The following is a 24,053-nucleotide window of genomic DNA, read 5'->3' on the forward strand; positions in this document are numbered from 1 at the left end:
ACCCTGTTTTTCCTTTTTGTTTTCCCGCCCCGGTTTTTTTCCCCGGGTTGGTGGAAAAGCGGTGGCCACCGGTGGCCGGGAATGAGCTGGAGCTGTGTAGCGCTGCGAATCACAGCGCACCGACCGCACCGACATCGTTATCGCTGCGAGCCGCATCGGTCGCGCCACGTGTCACTGGCGTAAAAAGGGTTAGCTTCCGGAATGGACTCACCTTCACACTGGCCAAAGAGACAGAGAGAGGCAGAGAGAGCGTCCGCCAGAGAGTGTGTGAAAAAAGACGCAACATTTCCGATTTGGGGTTTTATCACACCTCGCGCAACAGCCACGCCGTCATTTGCAAACCGGGTGACGGTGGCGTTTCAAAGACATTTTTGGTGGCCACTTTGAAGCGGCCCATTTTTTTTTTCGTTCCTTCCGGTTTACACCTAACAAATTAATATTCACGCCATTTGTTGCCCTTCTTGCCGAGTGCAGCGGTGAGGATCATAATTTCTAGCGCCCCGTGTGCCAAACAATCATTGCCAAGACTGGTGCGCGCGTTAGGACGCATCAAATATTCATTACTTATGTGGATGAAATATTTCCATCGCCAAATGGGCCAACATATTTGCGTGGCGGAAAAGCCGATGAAAAAGTGCACGAAAAATCTCACGGCCCGTCGGGGAAAAACAGTTAACGGCACGGGAGACGCTTAATAGCAAACGGCAGCTGGCAGCCGATTGTGTCACGTTTGTGATTAATGGCACACCGTTCACCGGGACGTCGTCGTCCCGGTGTCCTGGTCGTGGCGCAAGCGGCCAAAGGGCTTGATGGTGTTCGAATATTCACGCGGAAAACACAGACCTCGGCGTCTGGTGCGTTGTGGAAACGATTTGGAATTTTTACGAAATAAAACCAGAACCTAATCAAATCGGTTCGGGTTTCTGACACATTCGTGGCGTTTATTCTAATTCATCCTTTTCCGGTATCGGCTGTGGTTAGGCGTAACAGTCGAAACAGTAACTGGAAGGTCGTGTTAAATTTCGTTACACGATGTCGCTTTTCAAATCGGTGCATTTTGTAACGGTTTTATGCTCATCTTCGCCGTTTTTTTTAAAGCACCGATTTGTTGTGTTGATCCTGATGTCACTCGATTTCTTGACCGGTGCAACGGAAGTGAGCTTTTCCATTGATTGCAGCTCGCGCGAATCCTGCGAAATAAGCGTCCTGCGGCGAACGGCCAGTGAAACAGTGCACGCTCCTTATCCTTTTGACTTTCCGGTAAACAAAGGAACCTACCTCGAAGGGGTGCGAAGATTCGTGACACTGACGGCCCGATGGCGCCGGTCCGCTAATGAGTGTCGGAGCAAAATGTCGACAGCCATTTATCTCGGTCGCTCGATCGGCCGACCGGGGGGTTCCCTCATTATGCATGCGACCCACCGAACAACGATCAGTTACAGTCCTGGGAGCCGACCCGACCGCACTCGATTCCCGGACACGTGTCAAACTCCCCCCTTGAGAGTATTTAAAAAATCATCATCCATCCGGCAGGCAGGCAGCCGTCAGCGGCAGGCCATTTTTTGTCCTTTCCGTCCCCGCTGCTGGCCATTAACGGGGTTTTCTAAACGGCCGACGAACGGCCCCACGACCAAGTTCATCCCTCATCACTGGATCCGATGCCGGGGGAAAGGCACGCCCCGCCGACTGTCACAACTTTTCACCATTGGCCATCGGCGGCGACCGTCATCGCGACCGAAGCCACCGTCATCTGACGGAAGACGTCCTCGGGTTACTTTCTTTCTGGCGTGGGTGGCGCGATAAGAAGGACTCGAAAGATCAGCTGGCAGCTGCTGGCTGCAAGCGACGCGAATCCAGCCGGGACGGACAAACGGGACGGTAGCGGACCGAAAGATGGAAATTGAGGAGATAATCTCTCTCTCCCGATGACATTTTAATAAAGTGTGAAAATATTTTATTCGCACCACGCCGCCGCCGCCGCCACCATTTTTGGCAGCCACGGGCCTACCAAGGGTCCGGCGAGTGGAGTGAAATGTCTTCGTCCCTTTTCCGGTGCGTACTTCAGCGTTGGGAGCTTCTGACATCCAGTGGCAGTGGCGGATGGCTTCAGCCCAGTAAGGACGAAAAGGATTTGCAGCTTTCCGGTCGGTGTGACAATTGACAATCGCCCTGCTGACAGTGCGCCGCGAAGCCGATAGGCAGAGTGGTGGAAATGTGCAAACATTAAATGATAAAATATCATCACGCGTAAGCCGAAGTAACGGATAGCCGTGTGAAGGTGTAACAGCTTGAATGCCAACGAAACAACCATGTAATCCATGGCAATCGATCACAATTTGAGAAAAAAAAGAACCATCATTTACAACAACACACGGGCCGACTTTAGTTCCGCTCGCCGGGCGGAAGGAAAATCGGTTTTCCAAAACCGCGCATCGAGCCCACGCTTTCCGTCATTCCCGGCGCAAATTGAATCTAATTTAACACGCATCGTAAATTCATCAACGAGGCGCGTAAATTTTACATTTTTCCGTCCGAAAGGCAACATGCTGCTGCTCAGTCACCGTGTAGCCGAGGAAAATGTGTAGAATGAAACTAATCCGTCATCGGAGCGGAATTTTCGTGGAAATTGTCGCGCCCATCGGCAATTGAAGACGCCGTGGCCAACTTTTGGCTTTTGTGGGAATTCAACAACCAGCACGAGGCATGTCACGTGTAACCGACGTGAGCGTGAGTTGGGCCGATAAGCCGATAAATCGCGTTCCGAAGAACGCACGCTCGCGACGATGCTCAAGAGAAGCACATTACAGGCTCACCGGTCGGTGAGCCGATGAAGCCGATTTTGGCGAACGCACAACCCGCTGGCTGGGAATGGCTTAATCGCCTTCCGGTGAAAGCTAGAGCGAGCGGTCGTATTGAATTTTTTGGAACGTAAGTCACACTCTCGGTTCTAAAGCGGCGCTCGGAACGTCATCGAGCTGACCACCGGTTGTAAACCGGTTTTATTTGCACCTCGCGCTCGTCCGAAGATCGATGGACCTTCCGGAGCCGAGGCAAACACTTCCGGCGAATGACGTTTTGTCCTTCGATTTCAATAAACCTTCTTTTATGACGAAAAAACCCAAAGCCGAACCGAAGCTAGTCGTTGCCACCAGGTGGGTTGAGGCACCTTTCACCTTCAAATTCTTCCCGATTTGGGCAGTGAAATTGGTCTCCCTTTCTCTCTCTTTCTATGCTGCTTTTCCAGTCTCGGAAAGCCCTGCCCAGGGGGTTATCGGGGCGCGTGTGCCGTCCAATTCACGCGCGCGCTCGGCCACCGATCGTTGGTGGTTTTGAATAATTTATGCAATAAAATTTAAATTTGCTCTTCGCACTGTGCCTGCCGCCATGCCTTCTCTCACTGTCGAAGGATTTCATTTCTCGCACTCTCGAGAGGTGGAACACCGGAACTAGCACGGCTAACGGTTTGAGATTTGATTTTTGCGAACTCTTAAAGCACCCCGGAAAGAAAGCAAAAGACGCGCGTGGAAAAGGAATGGGGAACGTTCCGTGGGGTCCCGCTCGTTGGACCGCATGAATCAAGATTACGGTGTCCTTCGTGTTCGAGGTCCTTCGCACCGAAGCGAACCGCAACCCGTTTTCGCGGTAAAGTGTCACCAATTTGTTTAATACACAGCCCATTCCTGGCAACTTTCGGTCCCATTAACGGTGGCCCTCGACGGGCCGGTGTGCGGTTCCTTCTTTAAACTCTTCGAAATGACTTCATCATTCATCACTCTGTCGGGTCGGGGCCCTTTCTTTCTCGCTCGCGCCTCGGCTACTGCGATCCCGAAAGGTTGATGCAAGTTGATGAAAAACTAGTTCATATCAGTCTCCCCAGTCGCAAGGCTCCCGCTTCACCACCGTAGTAGGCTGTCAGTGCGCGCCCCAGTGTCAGTCAGTTCGCCAAGTGCGCGCGCGGCAAGAAAAGTGCGGTCACAGAGCGGGAATATGATGAGTGTGCAAATTTCACGCCATCGTTCGGCCGCGGGGCAGGGTGGGTGTGGTGGCCACGGGGCCTGCTGTGCGTGTGCATTTCGCCAAGAAAATCACCCACCGGAGCCGGAAGACTTCGCATGAAAAATGGCTTCGCAGAGTGCCAAAATCAGTGCATCGAAGGCGGAAGGCGGACCGACCGGCGGTCGTGGAAAACTATCCGAAAAAAAAACGGTGGAAAGCGATGGAAGGGAAAACACCGAAACGTTTAGAATGGAGGAGGCCATCGGCAAAAAACAAGGAGCCAACTCGGATCTTCAGTGTAGCTGCCGCAAGGAACTAAGTTCCACTATTTTTTGCTCTCTCTCTCTCTCTCTCTCTCTCTTGAATCCTTGGCGTGAGAGAAAAAAAAGTTCCACTGTGTGCGCGTGTGTGTCTATCACGAAATGACGTTGCACCGTTGCGACGCGGACCGGAAAAGATTTTTCAAACTTTATCTCGCAAAAGGACTGCGATCCCACCGTCGCCCTGCAAGATGGGCGAAAAATGGCCACAAAAACACACGGCAAAAGGCTGGGCTGGGAGGCAAATGATCGGGCGCCGGCCGGTGGGCAAAGAGATGACGAAAAGCTCATCAAATGTAGGGGCCTTTTTTCCGCTTCCCTCCTTGCCCCGAGAGTGGACGGGAAAATCTTTGCCAAATCTCCGAGAGTGTCGAGCGAAAAAGCGGAAGCAAACCGAAATCGAAGACTCCGAGGAATCCGGTACGCGGTGGGCAACGTCGGGTGGGTAAAAGTTAATGTTGTGCTCATTTATTTCGATTAAGTCCGGCGTGTGTATGTGTGCGCGCGAGTCTTTCTGAGTTCATTCGCAGACCGTTTCCCCGAGCCGGTTTTCCACTGCTTCCCATGCAGCCCGGTAGAAGGACCGGTGGGACTCGGTGGATTGCTTCATAAGCAATCACTTACCGGCACTTTTGGTTGGCCGAACTTCGTTCCGTCCTCCGCCCACCGACCGAACGACCGACCGAGATATTAATCCGGTTGATAGTGTTATTCGACGAATTTGGCCAAAAACCCGGAAGTGCCGGCCGGATGGTGCTGCCGGTGCGGGTGCCGCAAAAATGGAGCATATAAATATGAAGAAAGTTTGGTGACACTTTTCGATTCGATAAATGGCCCGGCCACCACTGACCCAACGGACGGACACGCCCGTGTGCCCGCGCGTGTGTTTTTATGCTTTTGCCACGAATGTTTTCGATTCGACTGTGGAAAAATACCGCCCGCTGAGGATGTTATTTTTATGCAAAACAAACCGTTTGGGAGATATTTTTAAGACCTAATGGCAAGACTGGCAATGGCCATTGGTAAGAATAAGGATATTGTTTTTCCCTATAAAGTGTATTTATTTTGATACGACATTTTGAGTCAGAAACGAAAAAGAAATTGAAAGAAAACCTCTTCTTTCGATGGTTTTAAAAAACGACCACAAAACGAATATTAATTTCACCCGAATATTCAACATAAACAATACGAATGTTTTGTGAAACACTGTATTAAATGATAAAAAAATGAATGTGCGCCATAGATTGTTAGAAGTGGAATCAGAAATTCAAAAGTTGAGCAATCAACCGAACCGTATTTGTATAGCGACGTGTATCAGGTGTATGAGTTGCATTGGTTAGGGTTTTCCGATGCAGAAAACATATAATTTCCATGAGAACCTCAAAATAGTTTTTGAGGCGTTCAGCGTTTGAGGCTACAAATTTCACACTTCCCTAAGGTAAATTGTGGACTCTTTTCCAAAAAATGTGGTTTGTGTTTCATCGAAAACCATTCGAAAACCATCGAAAAAGAAACAATCGTTTTTTTTAGAATAAAAACGTGCCTATCGCTTTCGCCGTACGATGAACGTCGAGCGCATGAATGAACATCGTCGTCAACTGAAAATCGAGGCAAATCTGGGCCAATACTATGAAGGTAAATTAACTTGATGTGTAGATTATTCACCCAATCCATGCGATTCATAATGAGTTCGCTTTATTTACAATTCTAACACGACAGTACGCGTTAGAATAGTACGAAATACGTGGTATTGCTAATGATTTCTATAAGAAAATGATATTTGTAATTTGATCGATGAACTAGTTGACGTACAATCGTCATGCGTACGGACATGGCCTTTTTTAACATTGGATCAGTGAATGTTAAATAATTGAGACCGAAGGATTAAAAATCAGCTACTAAAACTATTCGCACTTTCTTTTGAATTTTAAACAAGCTTGGTCCACTTGAATCTGCTTGCAGTGCTGTGCTTTTGCATTATTAAGGAACCGGCCAATTGGAATATTAACCTAAAGTGCCAGCCGACGTTAGCGTGCCAAGCTGTCAAGTGAAGTGACCTATCTAGCGGTCGCACATGAGCTTATTAAGCATACTTACCGGGGAACAAGAAACCCAAAAAAGAGAATACCAAGAGAAGGAAAATTCTCCAAACCCCCCACAAAAAAAGAAGTAACACCAGAACGATGAAAGGATAAGCTTCTACTGGCCGACTTGCTGCCATACCGAGGGCCTTTGCTGTGTGTATGGGCTGCGACGCGAAGCAGACGAACGAAACGCCGGGGGATGGTTGTAAAACTGTCGACTGCAGCAGATTTTCAATGTGATATCGATTAATTAATTTAAACAGGCTGACAGCTTGCGAAGGATAAGCGCGTGCCCAACAACCGCGCAACGGTTGGAGCACGCCCCTCTACAGGGACGAGGTCGCTGTTGGCGCTCCTGGTTCGGTGCGGCGATCCGCTGAGCTAAGCATCTCCTCGCAGTGGCAGCTGCCAGGGAGCCGCTAGCGCCAGCGACCCACAGACTGCTGAGGCAGGAGCAAACTAAACCCCAACATTAGCATTGATTGAACCTTTCTGATGACCGGCACGGCACGAGTCCGACAGGCCGTGTAGCCTGCCACTCTCTCTCTCTCTCTCTCTCTCTGTCTGTCGCTCTCACATACACACGTTGGGGAGGATTATCCCGGTGGGTGGCCGACGGCGGAGGATCAACACCGCAAAACGTGAACAGCCCGCCACCAACCGGCTGCACTGCAACATGGATGCGGTGTAAAATGAATCGTTAACTGGTACGCGAAGCCGACATCGACATCTCAACCAGTGCTCGGGGCGGTTCGAGGCGGTGACGGTTCCTTCGGGGGAACGAGCGGTGACCGGGTGTAGTGTTGGTGATTATCGACCCATAATTAGGATGCAATCGGCGACGACGAGCTTTCGGCAAACAGTGCGCCGCGAGGCTACGTGCGTTGCCTTCGCTATGCGCCGCGCGAAGACACTCGTGTGATGGCTGCGAAGTGCATTTTAATGTATTTCAATGACTTCTAACGATGCGCTGTCCGTCGTCACGGGCCCTAAGACTGCGGTGCGGCTTCTGAGTGGCGCACTTTGCTGTGGGCGGCAGGATAAGCGAGCGAAGGCCCAATCCCTGTGTGTGCGTGTTCGGAGAACTTTCCACCCATAATTACATTGTGCAGTGTGGGGAGTGAAATTTGCTGATGCTGCTCGAATCATTGATTAGTGATCAGCTGTTTACACGCACGCACACACATTAGGGGACGATACGGATCCTTTGATTCACCACAGGACGATGGGCCAGGGAGGCTTATTTGCTTCCTGGTAGTGTTGATTACAGCTTCTAAAATCGGTCGTTGGGTCACCGATTTTATTTCAAAATTCTGTTAGCTGAAATTACTATGCCGATGGAATGGTGGTTTAGGTTGTTGATTACTTTACCTTTAATGCGAACGGATTTTGCAGAGCTTTGTTTGAAATTCGAGATCAAAACAATAATTTCATACAATTTCAACAGAATGGCAAACAGTGATTCATGGTTGGATATTTGGTTTATGGTTTTGGACATCCGGGCATCGTAGCGCATGTATCGGATTTATTCCTAGTTGCCGGATTTAGCCATTATCGGATTTGTTGCTACCCATTTTGCACATAATTTTGGGATCTTTTTCTTGGGATGGAAAAATTCCAACTTAATCAATCAGTTAATCAATCAATTCAACTTAATTCCGTATTCAGACCTGATCATAAGACATTTATGTTAGGAAGTGGTAGTCATCAGAACGTTAAAACCTATTAATACTGGCACAGAAACATACCTTTTAGTGTAATGTTTATGTCTCAATAGGTGTGATTTTGGTGTCCAAACATCGATAATTTCAGAGAAACGATTACTCTCACGTCAAACAGTGGCTTGACACCTTCATTAATTAATACTTTTAAATGGTTCGTTTACGACAATAAAATTGTAACGATCGAGATTTCATTAGCCAACGTTTGACAGTTTATTGTCCAAATGTGTTACAGACCCTCCAGAATAGGCATGCCAGAACAGGATAAAATTATACGTTGATGGTAAAATTACTTTGACTACTTCTGCTCACGCTGCCCATAATGTGGTTTGTGTTTTATTTCGACTTACATGGCTCTATCCACCCAAAATGGCCATCCTTTATGATTGATCGTCGTGAAGCCAAGGCACATTCGATGTGTATCCTGTGAGGAAAAAACATCGACATAGCGACTGCCAGCGTCGTAAATGAAGTTTAAAGTTGCACAATACACTCATTTCTACATTGACTGATGCAATAAAGGGAAGCAAGATGGGCCCACAAAGGTTTTCCGATGACATGGCAAATGGGCAAAGCACGCCATCGCCTCCATCGCCTCCGCCACCACCGGCTGTTCCGTAATCTGGCCAAATATTCCGAGCGGGCTCCTTCTTCGGGTGGACCACCGGAAGGCTGGATTGCTGCACCGCGCCCGTGTATAAAGACATTTTTCGTCAACCGCAACATCGCAAAAGGAAAAGTCACTGCGAAAGGCGAAGAAAAAATAAACAACAGCCAGCGAAAGCGGAAAAAAGGTTAAAATCCTTCACCCAACAAACAAACGCGCGCGCCGCGGACGGACAAAGGCGGCCAGGCCGGGTGGACGGATAGAGCAATATTTTCGCGAACCACCGAGGCCGGGGCCACACGTGTGGCAGCATTAAATGGGCGGCCGGAAAACATGCGGCCACCCGACACACACAGCTTTCCGGGAGGGGGTTTTTTGATGGGGCCACCATATAATAAAACATTTTCCGGCTCTGTGACGCGCGCACCATTTAAGTTTGGCCGGGTCGCCGGGGTGGGTGGTGCGTGGGAGTGTACCCCTTCGATTTCATTACCGAACGCAGCTGGTCCGCTCGTTCGCGCACGGTGAGTAGCGATCGGGCAGGGACACGTGGCGAAACGCGGTGGCGGCCATCAAGGACGGAATCGAGGACAGTCAACGGCGAGCGTTTTTTTTGTTTTCCGCCAACGACGACGATGATGACTGTTTTCTTCGACCGTGTTTGCATCGGAAAAGCCCGCGTTTTCCCGTCGATAGCCGCCAGAGTAGCTTCTTTATTTGTTTCTTGTTTGCGTGCCCCGCTTTGTTGCTTCACCACACGGCCATTCTGGACGTTCCTGCTGCTGTTGTTGTTGTTTGGTTTTGCTTGAGCTATTTTCCACGCGGAGAAAATCCCGCTTTAGCTGCCCTCTTCAACCGCGATCCGTCGGCGTGGAATGACGGGATTTGCGCCGTTTCTCTTGACGTTGACATTTTTTTATGCTTCTATGTGTCCCCTTTTTATGCCACCCCTCGGCAGTGGCACACACACCAAGCAGCGACGCTTGTGGCTTGAAGTAACAAATTTTCCGTATGTTTTCCCACCGAGTCTGACCCAGCTGACGGAGTGGGCCCACTCGTTGTGACGTTTTGTTTCCGAATCCCTTGGCCACGGGCCGCGTTGCCGTGGCCCCCATCTGGCTGGCGCGGTGGGTGGCGTATAAACTTCGAGCCATTCCACCCTCCGGCAAGCCCGGCCATCCCGACAGAAATGAAATGAGTCGTCACCGAAAAGCGGGAAAAGTACGGCAAAATTGAGAGAAAAATTCATTATCGTCATATGATTGATGAGATTCTTTTTTCGGTCGCTTGTCTCTCTCTCTCTCTCTCTCTCGCCGGGACCTTATCCTTTTCCACCGTTGGGCCACTCGGTCGGGAGGATGTTTTCGGTCCGTGTCGAGGAATGTGAAGGACGTGGCTTATAACGGTCCAAGCAGTTCGTTTCGCTTCGAAGGATGCGATCGTCCAAAGAAGAATGTTCTTTATTTTCCACGATGGCTGTTGTTGTGTTTTTCTACTGCTGCTGCGGCTGCGGCTGCGGCTGCGGCTGCTGTTCCAGCGGCAGGATCGACGGGCCGCACCGCAGGGCCGCAGATCCCTCCATTCCGGTGCAAAGCCTCAAAAAAGTAACGACAATGATTTACGCTCACGGCTCACTCGTGCATTCGACCATTGTTGTGGCCGGCTGTGTGCTTCATATTTTCGCGTTATTGTAGCGCCCGGGGCACCGCGTCCTCGAATCATCGTCCCCGCGAGATCTTATGGCGCCTTTCCTTCGCCACCGCCACCGGTCTCTCTCTCTCTCTCTTGCTCAGTCGCTCCTTCCATTTGCACCATTGTTGATGATAGCCTTTCATCTTTTAAACACTAGAAAACGAAGCAATCGCCGCATCGGATTCGGCCAAACACGGGCGCGCCACGTCGTCGGGGCCGAGTGCAACCGTGGTGGTGGTCGTGGCGGATTGTAAAGGAACTTGCAACTTGGATTGGATTGCTACGGTGTTGGGAAATCGGACTGGGCTTGGGCTCCACACCGACAAACAGGGTCGCGGCCACCGCGGATAACGCGGGCGTGATATATTGTCAGGAGTTTAAATCTAATCCGTGATACTTTAAATTGATTTAATGTTTTCCTGTGCGATTCGTTTCTTTCGGTCTATTTCTTTATCAGTCGCCGCCGGGCAGCCGGACCGGGTTGTGTGATGACCGGACGTGACGGTCGTTTCGTTTCGATAGCTTAAGTCGGTTCCGGATCGGTTTACGGGCCGGTTTTTGCTGCGAAGCTTGAGTTTCATTTTGCAACCGTTTCTATTTGTTTTACCGTTTTTGTCGTATTTTCTGTTTTCCAGTTTTCTATCCTCTTATTACCGCGTGTGACATTGCTTCATGGTTTGCGCCTCGTTTTCTATTTCTTTCACCGTTTGTTTCTTATTCCCGGAACCAAAAACACTTATTTTACGTTCCTTTGCAAGCTTTTACTTGGCCATTTTTTTTTCTTCTCAAGAAACGCTCCTTGATCGTTTCAGTTTTGCCGTTTTTATTTAATATTTTGCAATTTCTTTTTGAAATTTTTTTAATAGTCTTCGGTTTAGTGAGCCCTGTTTTTATTTTTTCCGCACCCTTAGCATGAGACAAATGTCTCTATTTATTTCAATTAACTCAAACAATACTGTCGTTGTGGTCATGGAACTGGTTTGAACGAGTACACCATTCTCTTTCAGCTCGTCTGCGATGGGATTGGCTGATTCCTCGGCTCCACTGTACTCGCGGCCCAGGTAGGTGCACCCGATCTGATTACGGGAACTATTAGAACCTTGCTAGCAGTGCCTCTTAGATGCTCCCTGTCCGTAGCTACTTACCTTGCGCTCGTAGTGGAAGTGAATGGTACGATGAAACGTAGAAACGCGCATCCTGTGCTGCGTGTTCCATGAAGCAATCGATCGCGCCGACTAGTCATTCGACAAAGTAACATAAAACTCATCAGCTCATTATCTAGCTTATTAACGCATTAAAATCAATCGAAATATTGACACTAATGAACAAAATTAAACTATAGCTACGAGGACCGAATTAATGGTGGTAGACTGTCCCTAAACCCTGAACATGTAACATTCACATTTCTAAACTACTTCATCGTGTTGTAGCGCGAGCCTTTCTGCGATCGACTTAGAACGGCGATCGAATGGCGATTAGTCAATCAGCTTGAAGCTGTTCGTCCGACTTGTGCCCGAAGCATTAACGATGGTCTCTCTTTACTTGCAGGGGTTTCGGGTTCATCACCTTCGGCGATCCTGCTAGTGTAGACAAAGTGTTAGCACATGGAACACACGAATTAGACGGCAAAAAGGTAAGTCGCAGCCGTTGTCGAACGATAATGATGGGAAGGAGTTGCTGCGGCAGGACAGAAAATGGGCATCTCCGATAATGAAGCCACCATTCAAGCTGCGGGCCACTCCACGGCTTTCCCGAGAACCCGGTGGCCGGTGTCCCGTCATAAACCCATTTCCACATCGTTGCGCCGGAATAACAATCAAATGTTATTTTCTTTAAATTATGCCACAAATGGTGGAATGACGGTGCCGGCCGGCCGGCCGGCTGGGCGGGATGCGTAACGTAAGCATAGGCCGCGACGGTGGCTTTACGGCTTCCGGAAATCGCTTCTCGACTCGAGCGAACCTTTTGTTGCCGACGGAAATGGAAGATTTCTGAAGAAGCACGGCGAATTCGGCACATAATCCACTCTGAGTGCCGGCGGAAACCCAATCCCGACGCCGGCGCCGTATTTTGCTTGTTTTATGCTAAGATCCTTAACAAGGCGCTCTCGGACAGTCACAGGACATTTGGCTGTGTCAACCGTGACGTTTGGTCACGGGGCGTTCGCCAATTTTATGTTCAAACCGCGCGCGGGCGCCCTTGTGAGTGTTTCGGACCACCATCACCATGGCGTGTGGTTAGCAGCTCATCCCGTAATCTTTTGGCTCAGATTTTATAACGTTGCCGTTCAGAGTTGCAGAGTGGGCCATAAGTCATAACGCCAACCAACAGTTGGTGCGGAGCAAAATAAATATTCGACATCCGGCGGGCGTTACGCCAGTGGAGCCCCAAGAAAAAGAAGCATTCCCGGAAGTCATTGCCCAGGTAGCGTGTCCTTTGCGTTAATGGAAGCTGTTTCGCGAGGGGAAGGTGATAAAAGATGACCGCCTCGCACCGTTTGACCGCTTCGATGGACTTTACACTTTGCCACCTCGGGCTGCGGGTGGGGATCATAAAACCCCACGGCCCCACGGTCGCCCTACACAGATTTGTGGGACACTTTCGGGCCATGTCACCTGCACGTCACCGACCATGTTTAACTTATGGCGCGTGTGTCGATTCCACTTCGTGCCAACGTGTGTTCACTCAGCAGGACACCCATCGGACAGCGCTACCGGAGGGTTGATGGTCACCGTGACTGCGGGTCGCATAGCAGCGCTTCCTCGGACAAACATAATTCTTGTTAAATCATCTCCTGGGATAGCAATATTTTTTATTATTCATTTTAATTTCACTCGCCGGGCGCTCCCGCCGATGTTCCCGGCAACCCGGGTTCCTGGGTGGACGTGCGAGGAACCCTTTCAACTCCCGGGTTCAACGGAAAGCAACACCGAAGCCTGAAAGATACGCCGCCGTTCGGTTGGGTTTGGAGCCAAAAAAAACTCCGTTTTATTATTTGTGAAATAACTGAAGTGTTTTTTGTGGAGACTCACGTGGAGTCCGACTTCTGGAGAAGGTCCGTGGAAAACCAGGCACTCCAGGTACGGAATGGGTTTGGTTGTTGGTAAAACTTTAAATTGGTGTAAATTTTTGCAAAAAGCTCAAAGTTAAGTCAGCAGCCCAACAAATTACAACCCATACATTACCGGGGCTTATTGATTCTTGGGACGCATGTGTAGACGCGCGTTGGTGTGCAAGAACTACACTAAAGGAGAATTTTATATCACGGAAGAAGAACGTGGAAATGATTTCTTTTTCTTCCACGGCACATCGAACCTTTCCGGAATGAATCGAGCGTCGGAAGCACAGAAGGATTCAATTCTGTGCCCCGCCGGGCTCCCGGTCGGGGCAACACCTGAACCCCGTTGTTTGTGGTCGGTACCTCGGTGCCGGGGTTGCCGCCTCATTTTTTATGTCCTTTCAATCACCCTGCGACGACGACGGCGGCGGCAGGCAGCGTATTGATGGATGTCCTTCCGGATGGGATCACGCACTCGAAAACGGCCGGCGCGCAACCCCCGTTGGCCGCCGTTCGGTGCAAATCGTCGTGTTCGTCGACAAATTCGTCGTATTTCACAATGTACGCGCGTATGTGTGGGTCACTGGAAAAGGTAAAACCCCGAGGAGAGTCCCCCAGAAGGCATGGAATATGTAAATCACGCTCTCGTGTTTTTTGTATGTAAATCGTTTACCGGCTCACCGGATGTACATTTTTAATCAGAGGGTTTTCCGGGCGGGCTTTGTTTGAAGTATTTATAAGATTTTCCTCCCGGCGCCGAAGCGACCTTCAGGCCGGGGAGTGGTTCCTCGTAAAACACCTTCGTGTTTGCCGTTTCGCCCATTTTTATCTCCCATGTTGCGAGGGTGTGTGTTCAGGCAAACATACACAGGCTTCGAGAGCTGAATCGACAGGAGACCCTGCCAATGGCCGGTTGGGTCGTTTGAGAATTAGGGTGGCCACCATTATGTTGGCTTCGACGAGTTGGCAAGAAGGTGCTTCGCCGAAGACCTAAGCTCACACACAGCGGCCACCGTGGAATGGCCCGTTTCCGAACCGATATTGGCTTCATATTGAACGTGCGATGACAAAGGAAACAAAAAAACGCAACGGAAACAGAGCATACATTATGCAAAAGCGCTTTCTTAGACATTTCACTCAAGCAAACGCAAAGTAAAGAAGCCAGAAAGGCGGTCCCTTTGGTTGACTTCAAAATCAAATGTATGCCACCACCTCGAAATTAAAATATCTTTCAAAGCGCTTGTGAAGGCTTTGCTTTAGAGAGTTGACCTTTCATTCTTAAATTGATCAGTCAATGGTGTGATAAAGATATTTATCAATTTAAAATTGTAATTGTAAAAGGATCAAAGACTATTGAGCTGCAATGTTTGAAAAACCCCAATCGCTTTCAGCTTCAATAGTCAGTAAGAATGTTCTAGCGTTGATGGCGTTACTCAAAGAAAAAATTGCATAAAACTCCAGGTTTTTAAGCTTTCAACTCCAACGATCGGTTTTGCTTTGTGGAAAATCACAAATATTAAACGCTTTTCGTTTATTACTATTTTTCAAGTAATAAATACTCAAACGGAGTTTCCGGATGATCCATTCCATAACGATCGACACTGGCGAAAAGAAAGTCATTCATTTGAGGTGGTCTAGCGAATTGAACAGATAAGCCATGTTCCCATGCTGCCTTAAACCTTGAACCTCAGAGAATTTACCTAAAAAATCAATTCTAGCCATCGATGGCAAGCAAATTATTCCACTCTCGCAGTAAACACGGCCGAAAGGATCCCGGCGCCCGGCCGTGTGGGGAGGAGCCTCAATATGGCGATCGAAATAAAACTCTCCACCACCCGGTCGCCCAAGAAGCGAACAGTTCGAATTGAAATGTTCATCAAAACCTAACGATAGCCAAAGTGATGTGGCCCGAAACGTGGCCAGCCCGCAATGGAGCGGTCGTTGAACGCGGCCACCTTGCGGCTGGACTCGAAGAAACCCGATTTTCCCACCGAATGTTTCGGCATCACTCGGCTCCGGGTTTTCGCGGCACACCGCCGGCCAAGCAAATGAAGATGGAAAACAATTCACCGTGGGCAGGATGGATGTGATGGGCATCCAGCATCGGGTTCGAGTTTTTCGTGCATTTGCATGAGAATCGGCTCATTTGAATGATTTCACCCAGGCTGGTGCCACTTCGGCACGCGCCTTTCTTTCATGTTCATTCATAAATTTTCTCTTCTTTTCCGTATCTTTTACAGATCGACCCCAAAGTAGCGTTTCCTAGGAGGGCACACCCAAAGGTAGGTACGCGGGTGGGTCGCGTGGCCGCAGCACCACCGGCGCTATTTATGGTTCCACACCTTCCACAGCACCTTATCCCTCCAGTCGCGTATTATTTATGCCGAATAATGGGCAAAATGTTGCAGAAACCTATGCATACGGCAATGCAAAATTATCCTTCATTATGCTACGTCTGACGGCGGCACTGCCGGTCTCGGGTAGAACGGAACCGCCTCATGGCATGGCCTCACCATGGCATGGCTCATTTTTTAACGATTTCCTTTCACTTGGGAACCCGGGAAAGTTTTGCCAATATTTTACAGCGTCAGATGCTGTCCACTATTCGAGGCTGGCGCGTACATGGGCGTGATTTGGGACGAAACTTTCGCCACAGCCTTCAAACTTCAGCTGACCGACGAGGCCGGGGCCACTTGTGCCCTTTCGGGAATTTAATGAGCATTCTTGAAGCGCCTTCCGGAAGGCGAGAGCACTTCGCAAGAACGTGAGTGACTTCGGGACCATTTGTTCGCACATCAACCCTCTACGGAGTCGGCTGCTTATGTGTGCCAATTTCGCTCCACTCGATAGTTTCACTCAATATTTGCCACCTCCTTTCGAGGGTATTGAGTAAGACTCGTGGAAGAATCGTGCTCCCGCAGGACCACGTTGACACAACCGCCCAAGTCCAAAGTGGTACCCGTTCGCAGAGGAGCTGGTCGCTAACTCCAGGTCCGAGGGTTTGGCGAGCGAAAATAAAAAGTTTGCATTGAACAAGACTTTCAACTTTACATACACCTTCACCACCCACCGTAATCGGTCCCGCTGGTCGCTTTGCGAACCTTCAAACGACGGGCCCAGCCCAGGTGGCGATGTCCTGTGGGCCATTTTTTGTCCCAAGTTTGGCGACCAGAAGAGGAGATAGGACCCTCGCTACGAAGAACCCCGGTGCCCGGAGCAGCATCGGGAAAGATAAGAAACAAGTGATCCTAAAACTCTTGGATACGCGGCCGACGATGGTGCCAAGGACACCGGTTCCATCTATGGCATCTAGCTCTGGGGGTCATCCGCGTTGGAGCCGGTTGGTTGCCGGGCGGCATTGAAAGCGAAGTTAGCTAAACATACTCCCGGCAATTGCGACAACAGCTCACCGATGTCACCGGCCACGACACGATGATGATGATGGGGCCGACGCTGAGTCTTTCCTTTTCACTGCCCGTCTATTGTGCCCGGTGTACTGCCCCAGGGCTACTACAGCGAACCGGACACCCGGCGTAGGCGTTTGGGCGCGCGCGCGCGCCCCCGTCATCTGTTGGAGAAAGTTTCCCAAAAAATGTTGTCCAACGGAGCAGTGACATAGTTGATGGTCGGTGAGTGATGTAAAGGACACTTTCGCAGCTCGCTGCACTTAAAATCGACGCTCCACATTCGTTTACGCGCATTTTGACAGGGCAACTCGTAAAACAAAGTTTCGGACATCGCTTAAGAGGAATTACATGGGGGAATTAGAGTGCCCTGGTGCCGGACGTTCAGTTGGAACCCTAAAACCCCCAGCATCCTTGCGGCTTGTGACAGAGGATGAGGAGTCAACGTGAAATCCAATTCACGGCGCGTGGCGCCCCGAAGAAACACTTTGCCGTGAGACGTTGCGAAAAAGCATGTTCCGCGTTGGGGCTCACCGTTTCGTGGGATGGACCCAAATTTGGTTTCATAAATCGTTAGTGTTATTTGCAGGCGCCTTCGTCGTTGGGAAACTTCTTTGGCAGCTCACACCACCATTACTGTGGGGAGTTCACGCCGAGGAAAGGTTAAACGCGCGGCTAAGGTTGAGACCGTCGATTACGGTGCCACCCGCCGAAGGTCCTTGATCGATGCGGGACCTCACCCTGAGTGGGGAGTGGACCCGCACCACTACAGGGAGGAAAGGGTGTGCACTGCTGGGTGAACTTCTGATCTCTGCCATCATAAATCATTGCCAAACCGAAGCGACGGCGTATTCACCCACCGAAAACCCGTGTGCCGCCACGCCAGGGCCCGTATCTTCGGCCTTCGCCGGAAACTTCCCCCGCCGGATAGGTCCTTCGGATCGGCTAGCGACGAGGGGTCGCGGGGGAACCGGGTACAGGGCGCATTAGGACGGGGACCTTCCGCCAGAGCATATACAGCGGCCGGGATCAAACAGTAACACAAGACGATCTCTCGCATCAAAGAAGTGCGCCCTCGGAAAGGCGTCGCAGGCGGACCGGAAGCGCGGGGCGCGAAGGCGAACGGATGTGCTCTCGGCGTGACGGCATTTATCGGCCGTCGGGTTTCCGCCTGGCCTTCCCCGCGTGGCGTGGCGGTTTGCTTTCCTTTTTCGGAGCGTTTTCAAGTATGAATAAATTTATCTAATTCAATGAATTTGCGTTTCGGCGCTGGGTGGGTGTCGGAGGATGTTCCGTTCGCCCTCCGCTCGGATGGCACGGGAACGACTCGATGCGGTCCCAAGACGGATTCGAATCTTCGAATTCGGCATCCATCCCTCGGCCTACGTTTACTTTCATCGGGTTTACGTTGCCGGCAAAGAGTTCTTTCGAAATTCTGGGAAGGACTGCCTCGACAGTCGGGGAAAGTATGCACCCTACGGTGGGTTCATTGAAGATTCGTAGATTAAGAATAGTTTGGCGGTACGAGACGCGTACCGGCTTCTTACAAACGATGTTTTTTTTGCTGAAAAATTCTTCAATGAAAATCTTCATTCTTGACTAGTATTAACTGGGTACTTAGAAGTCGCAAGATTTCCTTTTCATTATCGTGGGTGAATTATTTAAATTACTTACTAGATTTAGGGTAAATATTGCTCCTGAACTAGTCCTTTTAGAAGATAACTCAGAGAAACCCTAGCAGAGATTGAAAGAATGACGCACATGCCTATCACCTATCCCTTGACAGTCGAAATTATCATCAGAAAGATTGTGTGGCCGTTGGTTCTTTGTTGCTTCGAAACCATACGACGCGTGTTTAAAATTGGTCAGCATAGTTAAAGTAAGACTCTGAACTCAACCCAACTGCAATTTTATTGTATTTAGAATATTCTTACGTACGTAGCGACGACTCCAGCTATTGAAGTAAGACTACTGCTCCTGATGCCTGATGAACTACTTGACCTGATGCTCTACTTTCAGGGCGAACTCCAGTTTTTACTTTAGGTTGTAACCGCGTCAGAAATGAGTCAATTTGATTCCAAATTCTGTTGGGCCTAAGTGATGTTGGCGTCCTTTCATGTTTAGCTCCAACTCCATCAAACATTGATACGCTGATGGTTAAACTTATTAATTTGTGTTGTTTCATCAACGTTTTGATTACCAATTTCTTTGAACGTTTGAACGAACGAACGATTTCGGTATAATTAACATCCTGGCTTAAGTTTTTACAATTACAGCATAAAAACAGTTTGAAACTAAACACAATGTCCTGACATTTATGACAACGACCGACTAAAACCGGACCGAAAAACCTGTACAAATTACCTTTACGTTTTTGTGCTCAATTTATATCGTTAAAGAACCATCTTGGATGTGTGTGCTGGCATTGTACAGCATTGAACGGTAGTTCATCAATCATCTTTGGAGGATTTCTTGGCTCCGTGTTGTGGTCGCCACCGAGATGCGATTGGCTTGATCGCGTCTTGCCGCCCGCACACTTTAATTGACCCGTCCTTTACGCAACTCTCATTATACCGACGGCCATTCGGGTGCTGATGACTGGTGATGGTGGTGCCGCGCCATCAGCCGTACTTCGCGGCTTCCTTACTAATTCCTCATAACTAGGCCGCGACTGGCCTGTCGCGAGTAGCAGGCTCGGGCCTCCGCCGTAGAAGTTTGTCATTAATTTTAATTACTACCCGCGCACCGGTAATGAAGATTGACAAATTAATTAGTCTTTTAACTTTGGGTTCCGTTTGCGGTCCGAAGATTAGACTGCAGCGCCGGGAACATCCCAATCTTTTTGCGTACATCCACAACACCCACCGACACCAACACCAGCGAGGCACGGCAACGGTAAAGGTGAAAGTCATCATGTCGCGCTGGAGTTTCACGCACGTGTTTCATGTTGCGTTTTTCTTTCGATCAAACTCTCTCTCGCGTGCTTTGCGTGACTCCACGGCGGTGGCCGGGAATCTGGAGTGGGCCCAGCGGTTCGCCTGTTATTGCTACACACCTTTGTCTTCATCTTTTATCACTCACTTACCCGGCCTGACAGCTCCTTGAGGTTTTCCACCTTCATATTGACTTATGACGGTCGACGGAGGAGTGGTTTTTCCTGTCTATTTTCCTGTGGCTCCGAGCTATTTTTACCATACGGTAGCCATCCGGTCCCGTTAATTAATGGCAACCGTCGATCAGTCATCGCACATCGAACGACAACTGTCCATTACCGTGCTAGGGGGCCGCCCCTAATGAGGTAGTACCGCCGACCGCCCGACCTGCCCTGCTCTAATGACCCCAGGTGCGCCCCAGAAACCCTGCACAAATCTTCCAATGGCGATACCCCTAATCACGGTCGGGTGAACCTGATCCTCCTCCTTTTGCCATCCAGAGGGTTTTCTCGTGCCCATAAACACTCGAGTGCCGCCGTAATCATTCGCCGGCGAACCGAAGGAAAAGCGACCCAGACTTGAGCCTGGCGAACGGAATGTACCACACTCGCCAAACCGACCAAGGCCACCATACCCCGGCAAGCATTCGACCGGCTGCCAGTCTTACGTTTCTATTTGTGCGAAACAAATTCCGATTTCGCCTCCAGTCCCTCGACTCCACACACCTGGAGGATTGATTTCTTTTTGATTTCTTTCCACGCTTCTCGAGAACATCTTCACCACCGTTGGGCTGTTGGGCTGGGCCTACTACAAACCCGTGTACCATGGCCCGACATCACCGGAGAGAAGGATATCGAAGGATAATATATCATTCCCGAGCATCGAACATCGAGGGCTACAATTGTTTTCGAGTTCTCGACTTCGATTCCAGCGGCGACGGATCATGTATGCCTCCGCCCCGCATTGGCTCAGTCTGAGTGTGTATGTTCGGTTTGCCGTTCCGATGCCCTCGGCCGCTGAACTGAGAAAAAAAAAGAAAACTTGCCGCCCAAAGCCCACCTTCTGGATGGGTTACGGTTATTGGTAACAATTTATTAACCATTTTTCCCCGTCACGGACCACGTCCAAATGGGTGAATGGGAATGTGGTGGAGAGTGGCCAAGGGATGCATCTTCATGTCAGAAACAGAAACACACCGACCAGGGGCTGGTGTCCTGGCGCTATCTCGGTGAGTGTTTTTTTTTGCTTAAACTAGAACGGTCCTCATTTTGATACGGCAATTTGTCGGCGAATGAGAAAAAAAACTACACAGGATCGAGACAGAGAGAGAAAGAGAGAAAGAGAGAATGGGAGCCAAACAACAAACAACCTACCGCGGTATCATTCCGGAGGATGGTGGAGGCCGTCACACATCCTTCAGACAGCGAATGAGGCCAACGAGGCGAAGCGTGCCCTCTTCGCACCGGAACTGTCATGCTGGCAGAAAATCCTACCCCGGCACGATGGCGAAAGAGGGCGAGCCACCGGAAGGAAGGACCAGGGAAACTTTCCTTTCGCCGAGGCCGAGCACACTAGGGTTCGGAAAGAAATATCAATTGATTAATAATTTTCCATCGTCTTGAGTTTTCGGCCCGAGAGTGCGGTGTACTTTAGTGGCTAGTTGTAGAGCTTTTGCCAGAATGGAGAGGCAGACGCAGACAGGCTGGAAGTTCGTCGAGGCTTGAGGCGGGGTTCTCGTATGCCTCAAAGTTCAGTTGGTTTGTAGGCTGTTCAGCTAGGATGCGAACTGTGAAATATTTCTAGAAAATAATGAAGAGTTTGACTCTGAAATCTTCGAATGTTCGTTGTGAGTTTTAGGACAGAGAGCATTTAATCAAAAATATACTAATATCGGGTGGCATAGCATGCTTGAAAGTGGATGAAATCAGACCCTATATCATGGGAAAATTTCAGTAATTGTAGCTGGATGCCCGCGCCGAAGGTTACTCTTTTGGACCTAAATTCGGTTTCTTCTGCTTCCTCGTCTATTCTTTGCCAAACTACAAATGGCGGCTGCAAAGCATACAAGTGCATCCTGCCAATGTTTAATGTCAACCGTAAAATTTAGCTACCGAAATCTGCGGTTGATTTACTCTATTTACCCAACTTTGATTGTATAAAACGGATGATGAGCTATTTGAGCGGAGCATGTCCCATTAGAGACAAAAGCGGAGGCCATGCTTCAATTATTCAACAAATCAATAAAAGGTTTTCAGTGTAGTCACATTTTTGCTCGATTTTCCAATAGGTTTTACCAGATTACAGCGGATTGGATGCAGCAAGTGGAAGAATTGCTTTTTTCCTAAGCCAAGCTCGGTTCGTTTTAATTGGTTTTCATCGGTAAAAACATGGTCTTTTTCTGTTTGGATGTTTTACTACGAACCATTTTTCATACCAAAACGTGATACATATACAGAAATAACTTCCTCTTGTTAGGCTGACTGGGTCGTGTTAAATAAATGCATAAAAAGAATTTAAATTTGATTTTATTTTGCCATAGGAATGTTCGTTGCGTTTTCCAACTATCTAAAATTCATATGATTGATCTTAGAAACGCGTCGAAATCGAACTTATTAAGAAGTGCACCTAATGTTTAAAGGCAACATTTTCAAGGTTTAAATCAAAAAGGGCTACGTGGAACAATACATTGCATCTGAAGGAGACTTGCCCTCGGAGATTTTAGAGATCTTTGCACCGCAAAGGTCTTCCCAAGAGTTCTGCAGTTCCAGTTATCTCATTATCCTTCCACCGTCCAGTTGGTGGCGATCGAACTCTGACCCATCCCGTCCGCATCGGGATACTGCCCATTTCGTTCTTCTTTCCCCGTTGGCCTCCTCTTGGACGTTCTCAGGGCCACCGAACACCGGGCAATGTTATTAAGAAACACTTCAATTTCGAGCACACGATCGCTGCCCGGGACGGGGACTCCCGGATCCGTGCGCCAACATATTTCGATGGTGTATTGGGCCCGAAGATGAGTAATAGTGGCCGGCATTGAAATATTCATGCAAATCTGTTTTTGTTTTGCCCTATTATTTCCTCCCCACCCGTTACCCTACCACCGGGGTGGATGCTAATTCCATTTATCATATCTCTTATTGGTTTTGTTGGCCCTGGGCCCCGACGCTACTATGCCACATTTCACGCCACGGCAGGCTAGCGGGCGTTTCGGCTGCGTCCAAAGGATACTGCGGCCTGCCTCTCGTAAGGATATCACATTTTTCTTCTCCCACGAAGGATCCCTCCGATGGTGTGGCGGTCGAACAATAAGAAACTGCTGGGTTCGGAATCGGAGTGCGAAAGGATTCACCGTGGTCCTGCCACTAGGATCGGTACGTTTCTAGCAATCTTACCGATTCAGCCGGCTACGGGTGGGTAGGGTAGGTTGGGAGGAACTCCGAAGGAACTCCCCCGAGAGTGGGAGAGTGCAAAAGCAAATCCAACCCCATAACCCGGTGGGCCGACGGCGGGCGAATGGATGGATCGGGCTACCACCCTCAAGGCCTATCGCCGCCGTAGCGATAGTGTCTGTAAGACGTGGAGCGTCTGCCTGTGTGTGTTGTCGGTGGTGGCGTATGTGGCCAGGCACTATCCATCTCCGGAGTGCGACTTGGGGCCCGGCGCACACGAAGACAATGATGAAAGTGCTATTAGTTTTCGTTTCTCGGGCGTGTAGTTTGCCGTAGCGTGTGCCGTACTGTAAATAAATAATATGATAATTTATTAACAATATACCTATAATCATCCAACGTTTAGGGGCTGCAGCACTTCCGGTGAGGCTGGACCGAGGAGTCTGGCGCAACCCCGGGGCTCCATTGTCTTCCGCTCGGTTAGGCTGCGGGTCTGCCGTGTCCAAGTAGAGTGTCTTAAGGCCGCCTGCAGCGGGCAGGTCTGCTTGTCGATTGCTCATCTCGGCCAGCGCTTGTATACGGCTTCCTCCTGTGCTGGAAAGAGAAGAAAAAACCATATTTCTAGCACAGTGTGTGAACGAACCAGGATGTGTGGGGTCCGCTAGCAAACTGTAAACAGCAGCCCAACAGATGCATTTTCGCATCGGTTTTGTTTCCGAGGTGCGAAAGGAACGACAATCCCGGGTGTTTCGGAATCGGAATCCGATGTGACATCGAAACTCACTCCTCGGCTGTAATCCTTTTCACGCTCCCAGCGGAGGCTCCATTGCTCCTAATTAATTTCACATT

At 49.5% G+C, this 24,053-nt stretch overlaps 2 protein-coding genes across 2 annotated transcripts in view; both read left to right on the forward strand.

The window, feature by feature from the left end:
• LOC131215797 (RNA-binding protein Musashi homolog Rbp6-like) overlaps positions 1–11,485 on the forward strand; it is a 216,965-nt gene extending 205,480 nt beyond the window's left edge. The window contains exon 4 of the mRNA XM_058210194.1: positions 11,428–11,485. Coding sequence (XP_058066177.1) covers positions 11,428–11,485 — 58 coding nt within the window. The remainder of the gene's footprint in view (positions 1–11,427) is intronic.
• Positions 11,486–15,722: 4,237 nt separating this feature from the next.
• The window catches only part of LOC131211011 (RNA-binding protein Musashi homolog Rbp6-like), a 279,444-nt gene continuing 271,113 nt past the window's right edge, over positions 15,723–24,053 (forward strand). Inside the window, exon 1 of the mRNA XM_058204350.1 lies at positions 15,723–15,760. The gene's annotated coding sequence lies outside the window, so the exon portion shown is untranslated. The remainder of the gene's footprint in view (positions 15,761–24,053) is intronic.

Source organism: Anopheles bellator, chromosome 1 (genome assembly GCF_943735745.2).
Source record: "Anopheles bellator chromosome 1, idAnoBellAS_SP24_06.2, whole genome shotgun sequence".
Lineage (NCBI taxonomy): Eukaryota > Metazoa > Arthropoda > Insecta > Diptera > Culicidae > Anopheles > Anopheles bellator.